The sequence below is a fragment of the Cicer arietinum genome, chromosome 7 (genome assembly GCF_000331145.2).
Source record: "Cicer arietinum cultivar CDC Frontier isolate Library 1 chromosome 7, Cicar.CDCFrontier_v2.0, whole genome shotgun sequence".
Taxonomy (NCBI): domain Eukaryota; kingdom Viridiplantae; phylum Streptophyta; class Magnoliopsida; order Fabales; family Fabaceae; genus Cicer; species Cicer arietinum.
Genome location: NC_021166.2, coordinates 14,003,107 through 14,018,642, shown reverse-complemented (window position 1 = coordinate 14,018,642; position 15,536 = coordinate 14,003,107). Strand labels below are relative to the sequence as shown.

Here is a 15,536-nt window from a genome sequence, read left to right as displayed (position 1 = left end):
GCCATGTACAAGTATATGTACAGAAAATAAATTGACTGCAGTGACTAAAGGACCCTTGCCTTAGTTTTTTTAATTAAAAATTTCTTAAAGGTTTAAACAGACTCGCCTCTACTTCTTTTAGATAATTTAAATGTCCTTGTCAATGCTTTCACATAATGGTGTTAGACCCAAACCAGATGGATGGAATGGAGGTATGTTTGTGGTGTAATATATGATATCAGAGCACTGCTCAAACCTAAAGGAGCGTTTTACTACACACGAAACAACTATATGATTTGCCTTGTATAAATGGTAGAAAGTTAACAAGAAAAGTTAGTTTAGCATTATAGAAATGGAAATATTATGATAAATGAGTGGTCAGACAAGACAAGATCAGATTAAATTAAAAGCATCAAAGAGAAAGTTGGGTTAACATGCATCATATAAAATAGGGTAAAGTCTCATATTAGCTGTTTTGGGCATGTCTTGAGAAGACCCTTGAGAACACTGGTTAGGAGGGTAGATATGATGGAGGATAATCCAACAGTTAGAGTTGGAGAAAGACCAAGGAAAGTTATTAGCCAAAAGAGATTTGGATTAAAATAGCCTGTCACTGGACATGATCATACAATTCATCACAGGATGATGGCCTTGTTTGATTCATGTAATGAACTTCATCTATTGAGAAATAGATTTGGTTGTTGTGGTAACAGTAGTGTGCTTGTCAATTACTGATAGCATATATTGGTTTAGTAATCTATTGGTCTTTTTTTGTGTGAATTTGTTAAGGATTCTTACATGGAACTATGGTAGTATTTTGTAAATAAAATCCCACATTTTAAAATCTGGCGAGTTTGTGTCAAGTGGACTTATCATTGTTGTATTTGTTGCCTGTTGACTTGATTTGGGTTCAATTGTTTTACTTATTCGTTTGTTTCCACGCATGCAGAATTTGATGCATTAACTGGAAGCAAGATTTCTGCTCTTGACATTGGTGCACCTGCTGTACGAATGTCTTATAGTCCAACAAGTGGGCATACTGTTATTGCAATCCTCCAGGTTGATCCTACCTGAACCTTTCATCATACCCCCTAATAATCTTTTTACTATGTGTTAAATCCTAAATGGAAGGTCTAAATGAAAAAGTAATAACTATAGAAGGAGTTGGTGCTGCAAAAGATTGCGATTCAATCAGAAATATTAAAAGGTGTTTGTAGTTTAGTTGTTCTCTTGATGCCCAGAAAGGTCCAGAAAAGTAATCCGCACTTTTGGCTAGAGTCAATAATATGCAAATAAAATCCTGATGAATATATTTTGTGAGATGGTGGGTGGGGACAACATTGTTGTTTGCTGAAGTGTATTTTTTTAAATTAAGTACAGAAAAAGAAAACCATATTACATTAGGAAGTTGTATTAAAAAAATGTGTATAACTTTTCTTTGATTCTTAGATGCACTGGCACAGATTCTGTTTTTCAGTTGAACTTTTGTGTTGTTTATTTATTTATTTTTGGTTACCTGTTTAGTTTACTTTATGCATTTCATTGGTATATTTATTCACTCTGGTACTGGGGAAATAAAAGTATTCAGTTACTGTTTTTGTTTTTTGAATTAATGCCCCTTAATATGTTGTGTTAGTTTGTAACTTTGTACATTTTGATTGGATTCTTATAAACTAATTGCACCTGTTGCTTTTACACTTGTAGGATTGTACGATACGGTCTTGTGATTTTGATTTGGAGCAAACTTGTGTATTGCATTCACCCGAGAAAAGGACCGAGCAAATTTCTTCTGATACAGAAGTTCATATGTCCTTAACCCCACTCCAACCTGTTGTGTTTTTTGGGTTCCACAAGAGAATGAGCGTGACAGGTTGGTTATGGTTTATCATGTCTTTAGATTAATGCGTTTGTCGTGGTTTTGATTACTGATGGGGATATTTTTGTTCAATATCCATTTTTCTGTAAATGAAGTTGTTGGAACTGTTGAAGGCGGTCGAGCGCCTACAAAAATAAAGTCAGACTTGAAGAAGCCTATCGTAAATCTTGCTTGTCATCCTCGCCTACCTGTACTGGTAATGTGTGCAGTGTACTTCTTATCATGATTTCATTTTCCAAAAAGTTCATGGGATGAGTATTTCTGCAGTCATACATATCTAGTACCGAGTCTCTTATGATAATGACATACTTCAACCCTTGACTTCATTGTTTTCCCATCACAGTATGTTGCTTATGCAGAAGGTTTGATTCGGGCATATAACCTTCATACCTATGCTGTTCATTACACACTTCAACGTGAGATGTTTCCAATGTTCATATGGTTTATATTTCTAATTTTATTGTCAATCCTTTCTTCAGTATTATTTATATTACGTTTTCTGTTCAGTTGACAATACCATTAAGCTTATTGGGGCTGGTGCAATTGCATTTCATCCAACTCTCGAGTGGATTTTTGTTGGGGATCGACTGGGTACTCTTCTGGCATGGGATGTATCAACAGAGAGACCGAGTATGATTGGAATGTGAGTGTAGTTACTTATGATCTAGTTTTCCTTATTCCCTAACAGAGATCTGTTAGTTCTGTATATTTTTTTATCTTGCAGTCATCTATAAGAATTTAGGGTTCAGAATGTTATTTTAGTTAGGTCTGACATTTTCTTATTAAAATTTCAGAAAACAAGTTAGCTCACAACCAATAAAATCAGTTGCCTTTCTCCCCATGTTGCGTTTACTTGTGACTCTATCTCAGGATGGAAATCTGCAAGTTTGGGAAACACGTGTTACAGTTAATCCTAATAGGCCTCCTACGCAGGCTAATTTTTTTGAGCCTGCAGGTAAGATATATTGACCATTTCTGCCTTTGGGTTAAATACCTGATTACTACCGGTTGGTATATTTAGATTGGTTATGCTAAGTATATTCGTGGAAGATTTCTCCTGCTACATTTCCCCCCTCCCCACAGTTCTAAAATCTTTTTTATAGGTTTAAATATGTTTTTGGTCCCTATAAATATAACAGTTTTTAGTTTAAGTCTTTGTAAAATTTTTTGTTTGGATTTCATCCATGTAATATCAGAAAAATTTATTTTTAGTCCTTAACGACAAGTGGACGTTACAACAAACGTTAATTGATAAAGGGAAACGTGGACCAAACGTTTAAATATGTTTTTGGTCCCTGTAAATATAACAGTTCTCAGTTTTAGTCCTTGAAAAATATTTGTTTGGATTTCATCACTGCAATATTCAAAAAAATTATTTTTGGTCCTTAAAGTCAAATGGACTTTAAAAAAGTGAGCCGACAAATAGAGAAAAAGTTATTTAGAGATAATTATATATTATTTATATATTGTTTCAGTTAAATTTGTTTAGAATAATTATTTAAATTTGTATTTCCATTGAAATTTGTATGCTTATTTTATTAGAAATAAGTATACAAATTATTTTTATTTGTTATTTAAATATTGTTTTGGTTAAATTTGTTTAAAATAATTATTTAAATTTGTATTTCACGTTTTTCTTTATTTGTCGGCTCACGTTTTTTGTAACGTTTATTTGACGTTAAGGACCAAAAATAAAGTTTTTGGATATTGCAGGGATGAAATTTAAACAAATATTTTTCAGGAACTAAAACTGAAAACTGGTACATTTACAGGGACCAAAAACATATTTAAATGTTTGGTTCACGTTCCCTTTGTCAATTAACGTTTTTGTAACGTCCACCTGACGTTAAGGATCAAAAATAAAATTTTCTAATATTACAGAGATGAAATTCAAACAAAATTTTTACAGGAACTAAAACTAAAAACTGTTATATTTATAGGGACAAAAAACATATTTAAACCTTTTTTATATGTATATTACACACACATACATCCCAACAATTGTCTTATTTCGTTCTTTTACTATACTATTAAAAGTATTTGGCTAATATGTATGGCATTCTGATGCAGCAATTGAATCAATTGATATCCCTCGCATCCTTTCTCAACAGGGTGGAGAAGCAGTTTATCCATTGCCACGGATTAAAGCTTTAGAATTTCATCCAAAAACTAATTTAGCTGCACTAGTGTTTGCAGTTAAGTGCTACCTTGAATTATTTACGCCTGACTTTTTATTTGGTAATGGTAATGGAATATAAATAAACTCTATTTATTTTGACAGAATGTGACAAGTGCAGAGACTTCAAAAAATAAGGCAAAGTACAGTAGAGAAGGGAGAAAGCAACTTTTTGCAGTTTTACAAAGTGCACGGGGATCTTCAGGTGACTGTTTTCATTTTATCTAAAAGCAAAGTTAAAAGAGTCCTTATAGCATGTTTGCTAACAACTTATCTTGGAGAAAGTATCAAATTTCCTCAAAACCTTTCTAATTATCAATGGTCTTACAATCTAACAAGTAACATCCCAATCACCTCTAAAGTGTGAAGTGCATATTTCCTCTGAGAGATATCAATACCAAACTCGTCTTTGACTGAGCTACTTTAATTTCAAGAAAATATTTCAGTACGCCCAACCCAAGTCTTTTGTTTGAAAGTGCTAAAACAGATGCCGATTGAGATCCTGAAATACCACACTTATCATCTCCTATAATAATAATGTCATCCACGTAAACATGATAAATGCCTTGGTTAGTAGATGAATGTCTACAAAACTATGAATGATCAGCTTCGCTAGAGGCCATATAAGGCTTTACATAGCTTACAAACAAAACCACATGACTCCCCTGAGCCACGAACCTCAGCAGTCGTTCCATGTATTCTTCATTCTAAATTACTATGTGAAAGGAGATTTTTAATATTTAACTGAAAGCGGCCAATTGTGTGTAGCCGCCGTTGATATGATAAGATGAATGTATGGCATTTTGAAATTGGAGAGAAGGCATCACCATAATCAAACCAAAAATCTGAATATAGCCTGTGCCTATAAGATGGGCTTTTAGGTATTCATTGTGATCATGTGGCCTATCATGATTGTGAACATTTATCAACGAACCTTGAGGTGAGGTTCATCAGGAAACAACAAAGAATGGGGTATTTTGTTGTTTAAAGAAGACGATGACATTCTATTATGGTTCTGAAATTACTTGAGAGATTAATCTTAGTCTCTCAGCAAAATATATTTGTACTAATAAATTTGAACAACAGAATCTCTTGATTATAGGGATCAGATCAGTCCTATAATTTATCCTATCATTTACAGCAAAAATGCAATCAAGGAAATAGGAACATTTACCGAGTATCTCAATAGAATATTTCAAATATGTCCACAATTTCAAAATGGTGTCAGAAAAATAGATGGAGAGAAGGGAAGTGGCAAATTCTCAACATCGATATCCTAGAATTTCTACCATTAATATCCTTTTGTTATATTTTTAGTATAAATATTCTCTACCATGAAGATATGTGTAGAAATTCTAGCATTTCGGTGACTGAAGTTTGTCACTAGCTGCAGGAAGGCAAAAGACTATTGCTGAAAATTAAGGTAGGGTGAAAGAATATATCAAACAAAAGAGTCCACGTTTATTGGAATTTGGCCGTGGAATAGGGATGGAGTAAGTCACGGAGAATAGTAACCATGAAATCGTTACAGGAATAACAGAATGGACAAATATGGTTGTATGGATTATGTTCATAATTCGATATCACATTCATTTCTTTTGTGCATCTTTTGGTACACATTTGACGTAGTTGTTTCTGAACATGTATCTTCCACTGAATTCCTTAAATTTGTGTCTTGCATGTCATATTTGTATACATTTCTTCTGTTTCCATGCATCTCTTTAATCAGATATACTGATGGTAGGGGTGCTATGCAGCATCTGTTTTAAAGGAAAAACTTTCAACCTTGGGATCATCTGGGGTGTTAGCAGACCATCAGCTTCAAGCTCAACTACAAGAGCATCATCTGAAAGGGTGAGTTTGAATCTGCAGTTAGATAGAGAAATAGAAATCAGTTACTATTCTTTTTATGAATAACATGGTGTTAGCATCCATCAAGTTAATTATATAACTTGTTTAGAATCTAAATCCCCTAATATTCTTGTTCTGAATTTGTGGTCTTGGTTCTGCAGCACAGCCTATTATCTGAAATTGAACATGATGCCTATATCTGTAGATGGGCCTATGGGGTTTATTTGCAACATGATATTGTTAAAGTCTCAACTTAATTATATAAAATATTCTCTAGACTCTAAATCCGCTGCTACTCTTGTTCTGAGTTTTTGGTCTTGATTGTGCACAGCTTATTATCTGAAATTGAATGTGAGACCTATCTCTGTATATGGGGTTTACTTGCAATATGATATTGTTTAAAGTCTTTGGTGCATCATCTAATACTGGGTGCAAGGATCATCAATAACATGTTGTTAGGGCTGCTTGGTTCCGTGGGGGTCTGTCTGCATTTCATTCCGACGAAACTTCCTTGAGTGATGAATTTAGTGATTGTTTTTCTGCATCTACTAGGAACTAATCCAAATTCCTAAATCACTTACTCAATTTACAGGCATAGCTTTTATAGCTGCTTTGTCTGCTTGAAGTCATGTCAACCAATAATGAAATAACAAATATAAAGCAAGACCTACTCTCTCCAATCCTAGGAATAATTGAAGAGAGTTATATCCACTCTCCAGTAACTAACATTGGCACAAAAAAGTAAGAATGGATAAATAGCCATAAATTGAGGGCTATGCAAATCCTCGTATATATGAAATGCAATAAAGATGGGCCAAGCATTTTTCTTCAGTCTTCTATAAACAGAACTTCCACACAATTAAGCTCATAGAAATCTTGGTTTCTGAATATTTGTTAACTTGACCCTCTAAGCTCTGTATTTGTATAATGCTTCGAATGGACTTAGGTTCCTGAAGGAGTGCATTAGACGCTTTAATAGAGTTTTTACTATAATAATGAGTGGTGTATTAGATGCTTTAATAGTAAGTGTTTAATATAACAGGGAGTTGGGGATGATGTGAGGTCAATTCTCTACTCTAATCATTTGATAAGGTCCAAAATTATCCAATATTTGATGATCACCTTTACATACAAGACCTGTTTTGGGTTTGTTGAGTTGAGATTTAAAACTGATTGGATTATTTTGTAACTATTAAGATCCCACATCAACTAGAGATATGGCCAAAGTAGTCCTTATAAGGCTTGGGCAACCCTAAACTCTTGAGCTGGTTTTTTGGATTGAGTTAGGCTTTAGTCCAAATTCTAAGCTGATATCAGAGTCTATCCTAGATTTGTTATTGAGTGACCTGTATTTGTCAACACTATAGATGTCTAGTCCTAGGTGTCAAGCGTTTTTATTGAGTGACACACATTTGTCCATGCTTCAAATGTCTAGTCTTAGGCGTGAGAGGTAGTGTTGAGATTCCACACTAACTAGAGATATGGTCAAAGTAGTCCTTATAAGGCTTGCACAATCTTCACCCCTTGAGCTACGGATGTTGAGTTAGACCTAGCCCAAAATCTAAGACGGTCATTGAGCCTATCTTAGACTTATTATTGGGCCACTGATCCATGTTCCAAATGTCTAGTTCTAGACGTGAGGTGTATTAGAAACCCTAGCCACCTTTATTGCAACCACCTTGTGTTGTCTTCATTGCAACCTCCAAAACAACACCTTCATTGTGTTGCGTATGTCGGGGTGTGTTGAGATCCCACATTAGCTGGAGATATAGGATCTCAATAATAACTCTTGATATGCCTTTTGATTCTCTTCCACCATATTTTAAGGCTTATGTGGGAAAAAACTAACAATATGGTAAAAATGTTGGTGCTTCAAAAGGGTTGACCTTATTTTCGTTATGGCTTGTTGTACTTTTGGGTTCTTGGAGGATTGTATTAAAATCATTTTTATGATATAGGGATAAACTCAAGTCCCACATTGAATATAGATAGAGCTCTAAAAAAATTTATAAAGTGCGACACTTCTCATTTTACAGGCCGGTTTTGTGAGGATGAGCTAGGTCTAATACAAAAACCTAAGATGGTATTCAGAACCTATCGATCGGGCCACCCACCATTTATATACACGCACTAAGCCCAATAGTGTTGTGCGTGAAAATTTGTATCCAAGTGACATTGAATATAGACAAAACTCTAAAAGAGATTATAAAGAGTGACGCCCCTCATCTTCCACGCCGGTTTTGTGAAGATGAGTTAGGCTTAATGTTAAAAACTTAATATTTGGACTTTATGGGTAAATTTAGTGAAGATCATGCTTTAAGTCACTAGTTTGAGATGTGAAACTAGATAGAGTTCTGTGTAACTTGTGCTCGATTGCTTTCTCCCATAGTTTATTATTTTAAGCATTTATGGTTTGTGGAATATAGTTTGATCCAACTTCTTTTATTGTTGACATCTGCTCTCTATCTTGCAGCCACAGTCATCTAACACTATCAGACATTGCAAGGAAGGCATTTCTTTACAGTGTACGTCTTTTTCTTGTTATTGTATAAGAGTTTATTGTCACATGAAAATCATTCTATGCCAGTATAAACCTGAATGTCAGATAAAAGGAGCAAAATAACTCAAAACTTCTTACTGCACTTCATTTAATTTCCTAAAAAATCTTTTGGAAGGTTTCTATGCCCTTAGTCTAGTTTAGCATTTTAGACTGTATTTCTTTATAAATTTTTTCTATATAGAGAAATGAATTTTGGGATGGAAGAAAAGAAAAACCTAGAGACTACACAAGAAAAGGGACTATTTACTTTGAAAAAATGTTTTCTATTTTACTTTTAGCCACAAAGATCACTTTGCTTCCTATTTTTTAAATTTTGTATATAATATCACGATTTGTAGTGTTTTCACTCTTTTCTCATATAAACTTTGAAACAGTGACATTTTTATATAAAAGAGAATACAAAAAACATTTTCTCAAACCAAATAGGTTCTAAGATTGAATCTCTCTGCATCTCTAACAAAGAAACGCCTCCAAACGCATCTCTAACAGCTGACATGCCGAGAAAGTAACCCTGTCTCATATGTAGTATAGAGATGGCAAAGTATCCTTGAAATTTCAAGCATTCCTTTCCAGGAACAGACACTAGAAAACAGCAAAGACATAAGAGTGCATTGAATTTAAGCTTCTTTATAAAAGCCTAAACGTCTAATATATTTTTTGAGGAGAAACTGATTCATGTCCTTTGGATTGGACGGACAAAATTTTCATCCCTTACAGCTTATTCCAAACAGAAGTTGCAGTAGAACAATTAAAAAGATGATTTCCATTTTCTATACCATAACAACACATTACACATACATATACACATGTTAGGAGACAAAGCTATGAAGTGAGAGGTCTTTGTTGTTTGTTTCTTATCAATTCTTTCTGAGTGGTACTTTTGCATGAATTTTGTAGCATTTTATGGAAGGCCATATGAAGATTTCTCCAATATCACGCTTGCCCCTCATCACTGTTTTAGATACGAAGCATCATCTGAAGGACTTTCCAGTTTGTGAGGTATGATCTTAGTGACTATTTGATTTAAGTCATTTGTTTTGATTCGATCTTTTAATCACCTGACACTGCATATCCCCTGCCAGCCATTTCATTTGGAGCTAAATTTTTTTAATAAAGCAAACCGAGTTCTTCATTATCCATCCAGGGCGTTCTATATGGATGGACTGAACCTTATGGCACATAACCTTTCGTCTGGATCTGACGTTATCTACAGGAAGCTCTACAATTCGGTAATGTAGAGTGATAAGTATTTTTGACAAGTATCATGCATTTGGATTTCCGTCGAACCTCCATTTTACATAATATTGATATGTTGTAAATATGTTTATTGGTGACAAATTCAATCACGTAACGTTGCTCATTAATTTTCTATAGATTCCGGGAAATGTGGAGTACCGAGCAAAATATTTGATTCACAGTAAAAAGCAGCGCTTATTTCTTGTAGTTTATGAATTTAGTGGTGCTACAAATGAAGTTGTGCTTTACTGGGAGAATACTGATGCACAGACTGGAAACAGTAAAAGCAGCACAGTAAAAGGTATTTCTATCTGTGGAATGCATTTAATTCTTTCTTCTTTAGTTAATTCATGCATAATGTTTCAATAATTCAAGTAATTATCTTTTAGGTCGAGATGCAGCATTTATTGGCTCCAATGAAAATCAGTTTGCTATACTTGATGAGGACAGGACAGGGCTGGCTGTATATAATCTGCCAGGAGGGGCCTCTCAAGAAGCTAAGGACATTGATAAAGTTTTTGAAGAAAATCAACCTGCAGAGACTAGTATTGGTTCAATTCGTGGCCCGACACCATTTATGTTTGAAACCGAAGTTGACCGTATCTTTTCTACTCCATTAGGTGCTTAAATATGTGTACACATAATTTATCTAACCTGCCTATCTATCTACTTTCTCAGAGACAATCTTGTCTCTTTTCCTTCAAGCTTAGCATTAATTTATCAACAACAAAAAGTATTGAAAATGGTTTCTCTGATGATAGATTCAACTTTGATGTTCGCTTCTCATGGGAACCAAATTGGACTAGTAAAGCTCATTCAAGGGTACCGCTTATCAACTTCAACTGCCAATGGCCATTATATATCCACCAACAGTGATGGAAAAAAGTTAATTAAGTTAAAGAGGAATGAGATTGTACTTCAGGTATGACTGTTGAAGTTATGGGTTTTATTAGACTTTGAATAAGATAATGGTGTAATAATATTGATAATGATTTGATACTAACTTTTTTATTTATTTAAAGATTTTATACTAACTTGATACAAAAGACTAAACAAAAACCCCTAATTATAGGAATAAACTACTCCTCCAATCCCAAATAAAAATGGAAATCATGATAATAACTAAGTAACATGGAAACTAATCTTGGGAGATTATTTATGATTAGAAACTGATCCTATGTGATAAATAACTTAGAAGTGTTCTTTTTGATTATGATTACAAGTAGCACATAGCCGTGCACACACTTCTCTCAAGTTTAGTGAAATAATTGGAAGAAAAGAGTAAAATGATAAGAAATTGGAGAAAATGGGGGAGTGGGTAATTTATTTAAACAACATTAATTTTTTTTATACATTTAATTCTCTAATTTTTTAAAATTTTATATCCCCAAAAAAATTACAACTAATGAAGTTGTAACTCACCTTTCACTGACTTGATTTCTGAGTGTCTAAGATGTGTAATCATGATGTCGAAGATATTATCCTCCAATAGGCCACCCTTTCACTTTTGTCGGCTTTCTTGTCATAAATCAACTATAGAAATAAAACTGTTTGGAATTTAATATTCGGCTAGAATTTGGTTGTACTTGTTTTTATTAAAAATAAACATAACGAGAACTCTATTTCTCAAGTCATTTAGAACCAATTTCAGATCTTTCTATCTAAACTCAAGTGAAGTAGACCTAACTAAATAATTTTTCCTTTGGAGCTTTCTGAAGTGCTAATTGGGGTTCTGGAAATAGAGATAGGACTTAGAAGGGCCATCATTAGCTGGTTTTGGCCTGACTAAGTGTTTTCTGATACTTTTTTTTGGGTGCTAATAGAAAGGGTCACAAAGGAAATATTGCCAAATAACATAGTCAAGTATTTGACCGAGGATAGGCTGGTGTCCTATTTAGGTGGTCAGTGTGGAGTTCCTGTCATAAGAGGGCAGCATGTGAATTACATTACATGCGCTGAGAAGCCATCTGTGAATGGTGGCATCTAGAGTGTATGCTGGGTGGGCTGTCTGGTCAGTAGCTTCTAAAACAATTTCTGATGATGGGGCTGGGTTGGCCAAGTGGCCGTGACCTTTATAAAAGAAAATAAGATGTGGCGATGTTTATAAATAATTCTGCTGCCCAAATAGCAGAAACCTTCAGGAGCAGAACATAAGCAAGACTTTGCCTGCTCTGCTATCAAGTTGAGATGCCAAAAATTTAGCCATTGGGATTTGCAAAATGTTTTTGTTGTGATTAGCACTCAGCTGAATTATTATACACTTCTAACTAATCGCATGTTTTGTTCATGTCGGAGTCCCACATTTGATATTGATATGATATGGCTTGAATATGGGGATCAGTGGAGGGCAACTTCGCTAGATTTTGGGGTTGACATGCCCAAACCCAAATTCTTAGATGCTATCAAAATCTATAAATCCATTGGCAAAATGTTTTTGTTGTGATTAGCACTCAGCTGAATTATTATACACTTCTAACTAATCGCATGTTTTGTTCATGTCGGAGTCCCACATTTGATATTGATATGATATGGCTTGAATATGGGTATCAGTGGAGGGCAACTTCGCTAGATTTTGGGGTTGACATGCCCAAACCCAAATTCTTAGATGCTATCAAAATCTATAAAATCCATTCTAACACCTGCAAATGTCTAATTTTGCCAATGTTATCAATAGAGGATTGCGGAAAATAGCGAAAAACAAAAAATCGGCTATGAGAAATAGCGGATAGCGTTGCTGGAAAATAGCATGAGCCGTTTAACAGTTGAAATAAATCAATTATATATAAATAAATTAATGATGCATACAGATAAAAAAAAGCTGCATAAACATAAATTAAAAGAAAAAGTGACATAACATTAACTAGAGGGGATGAAATAATAAAAAAAAAACACAGGGCTGAAAGAATCACAGAGGAAGAGAAGAAATAAATTAAATTGGGAAAGAGAATGGAAAGGAAATAATTAGAAAAAAAATAAATATAAGAAGGATAGATGAAAGAATCCAAAAAAACTTAAAAGAGTAGAAAGGAAAAAAATAAAAGAAATGAGATGAACAAAAATAAGACTGATAAAAAGAGGTGAATGAAAAGGAAAAATAAAAAAACCGAGGAATAGAAGAAAAAAGAAACCGAAAAAACGTAGCTCTGTTACATGAGAAGGAACTCACTAGAGTCAATCCACAACAACTCTTTTCTTCAGTTATTCTTTTTGAATTTTTTTGAAGTGGTTCACATGCTTCTTTTTTAGTGTTTTCATTAAAAAAAACCATAAAACTCCTTTTTTCCGCCATCGCCGCCATGGGAATAGTTGCCATTATTGTGGTGGTAGCGGAACAGTCATAGCGTATCGGATTTTGTAGTGTTTTTCCCAAATCCTGCTATGCAATAGCAGCTATTTAACATCACTGAGTTTTGCAAACTTCACGCTTTCCAGTCTTGCGCTCAAGTGTCGGAGGGATGTTGTATTCCCACATTGGATAGTGATGTGGCCTGAATAGTGGTTATAGGTTGGGGACAACATTCACCCCATGTGCTAGATTTTGGTGTTGAGTTAAGCCCAAACTCAAATTCTAAGTGTTTACAAATAAAGTTAATTGAAGTGCAACTTCTTCAGTGCATGAATGTTATAATCATTGTACATGTGTACACATGAACGTAAGATTTTAAATACTGCTGTTTCCAATTGGAACAACAAGGAGCAAATATGTTTAGAGCTTGTTTCTTCGTCCCTTAGAGTCCTTCATCGATAATGGCTCGGGCAAAAGACATTTGTTATAGGACTCCTTGTTTGTGGAGCTAAAATACATAACTTTATTAATCCATGTTTCTTCAAATTTGACAGGTGCACTGGCAAGAAACACTAAGGGGACATGTCGCTGGAATTTTAACAACACACAGAGTCCTTATCGTTTCGGCGACACTTGATATGCTTTCGGGAACTTCTACAAATTTTGATAAGGGACTTCCTTCAATATCCTTTGAATTTTATCTTTTTGATATCAAGAAACCATTTATTCGCATTAAATTTCTTGCATTGCATATATTCTCTTTTTTGAAATCTTAACTTGAGCTCACTTTAGATCTCTCTTGTGGGTTGGGCCTGCCCTTCTTTTCTCTACTACTACTGCCATCAGTATACTTGGTTGGGATGGAAAAGTGAGGCCTGTCCTATCAATCAATATGCCATATGCAGGTAATTTTCTTGCTGCATACTAGGATGTCATAATATCTTATCCATCTGTTGTCTTACTAATCTATTTATATGAATTTATTTTCCAGTCTTGGTTGGGGCTTTGAATGACAGATTGTTGCTCGCTAGCCCTACAGAAATAAATCCAAGACAGAAGAAGGGGGTAGAGATCAAAAGCTGCCTTGTTGGTCTTCTTGAACCTATTCTGATTGGATTTGCCACAATGCAGATAAGTTTTGCGCAGAAGCTTGATCTGTCAGAAATATTATACCAAATAACGTCGAGGTTTCCTTCTTATATACCTTCAAAATTTGACCTCATCTGAAAATTACAACTTTATTGTTCTATAGCTGAAGTTTTTATGCCCATTTTACCAACAGATGCAATTTGATGTGAATATTACTTAGTTTGCTGAAAGTTAAAGATTTCTCAATATGGTGTAAATGAACAGTGTTCAGTGCAAGTCTCATGACTGTATGACGCAACTTATATCTTTTACAAAAATATTTTATTGAGTGGCTACGGCTTAGTTTTGGCTCACCTCTTTTTTGTTTACATATTTTCTTACTAATGTTGTGCTTTTTTTAAGCTTTCAATCATTAGATAGAGTTGAGGTGGCATCTACCTATGCCATAAATGAGTAGAGTTAGCTCCAGGCTCCAAACTCTTTCAACAATGGAAGGTAAATGGGGAGCTTGTCAGTTGTCCCTCTTCCCGTAGGTTATAAATCATGCCCTGCCCTAGCGAGACATAGTTCACTTTCATTACTCAAACACATGTGTTTTTATGTTGGTATGATCCGTTTTGATATTACCACATGAATAAAGTGGCCATGAGCCATTCTTTTGGTTTGGGTTTCTTGTTATGTAGTTTTATAGTTGTGTCCTGTGGCCACAAGTCCTTTTTCCCCTAATATTATGATAATCTTGGCTACCTAATCACTGCGTAGTTTTAAATTGGAAATATATGCTCCTCATAAATCACAAGATATATTGTCACTCATACCACTCCATGTAACTCCATGCTATCGACAAGCCAATCCACTCATGCTCATTGACAAAATACCTCTCTTATACGTATCTTGGCAACCACTTAAATAAAAAACTATTAAACTAGATTCAATTTGTTATTAAACAAGATCCAAAACTAAGTTGTGTAATGCAGCCACAATTTGCATCAAACTAGATTCAATTTACACCATATTTGGAAATAATATGCAACTTGCACCAAACTGGTAGCATACTCGTCAAATTGCTTCCTTGGGCAGAAGTCCAGCTTTAGTCTTGAAGAGTTAATTAAATGTATACTGAAGCTGATAAGATTGACACATTAAATTTGTATCCGATTGAAGGTTCGACAGCTTGCGCATAACACCAAGGTCTCTGGATATCCTTGCAAGAGGATCTCCGGTTTGTGGAGATTTAGCTGTCTCTTTATCACAATCAGGTCCACAGTTCACCCAGGTAAGCATTTGGATGCAGTCTTAATAATTTTGCATTGGACTCTCTGAACTACTGAACATGTTGAAAATCTGATCTCAGGTGATGCGAGGTGTCTATGCTGTGAAAGCTCTTCGTTTTTCCACTGCTTTATCTGTTCTGAAAGATGAATTTCTGCGTTCCAGAGATTATCCAAGATGTCCTCCCACATCTCATTTGTTTCACCGGTTC

General features: G+C 34.6%; 1 protein-coding gene across 1 annotated transcript in view; it reads left to right on the top strand.

Moving 5' to 3' along the window:
- The window catches only part of LOC101508500 (uncharacterized), a 28,352-nt gene that overhangs the window by 1,064 nt on the left and 11,752 nt on the right, over positions 1 to 15,536 (top strand). The window contains exons 2-18 of the mRNA XM_012718223.3: positions 929 to 1,038; positions 1,684 to 1,849; positions 1,951 to 2,051; positions 2,199 to 2,271; positions 2,363 to 2,498; positions 2,650 to 2,810; positions 3,926 to 4,050; positions 4,137 to 4,236; positions 5,789 to 5,885; positions 8,356 to 8,407; positions 9,340 to 9,441; positions 9,525 to 9,671; positions 9,817 to 9,979; positions 10,068 to 10,298; positions 10,440 to 10,600; positions 13,519 to 13,584; positions 15,418 to 15,419. Of these exons, the coding sequence (XP_012573677.1) occupies positions 929 to 1,038; positions 1,684 to 1,849; positions 1,951 to 2,051; positions 2,199 to 2,271; positions 2,363 to 2,498; positions 2,650 to 2,810; positions 3,926 to 4,050; positions 4,137 to 4,236; positions 5,789 to 5,885; positions 8,356 to 8,407; positions 9,340 to 9,441; positions 9,525 to 9,671; positions 9,817 to 9,979; positions 10,068 to 10,298; positions 10,440 to 10,600; positions 13,519 to 13,584; positions 15,418 to 15,419 (1,993 nt within the window). The remainder of the gene's footprint in view (positions 1 to 928; positions 1,039 to 1,683; positions 1,850 to 1,950; positions 2,052 to 2,198; positions 2,272 to 2,362; positions 2,499 to 2,649; positions 2,811 to 3,925; positions 4,051 to 4,136; positions 4,237 to 5,788; positions 5,886 to 8,355; positions 8,408 to 9,339; positions 9,442 to 9,524; positions 9,672 to 9,816; positions 9,980 to 10,067; positions 10,299 to 10,439; positions 10,601 to 13,518; positions 13,585 to 15,417; positions 15,420 to 15,536) is intronic.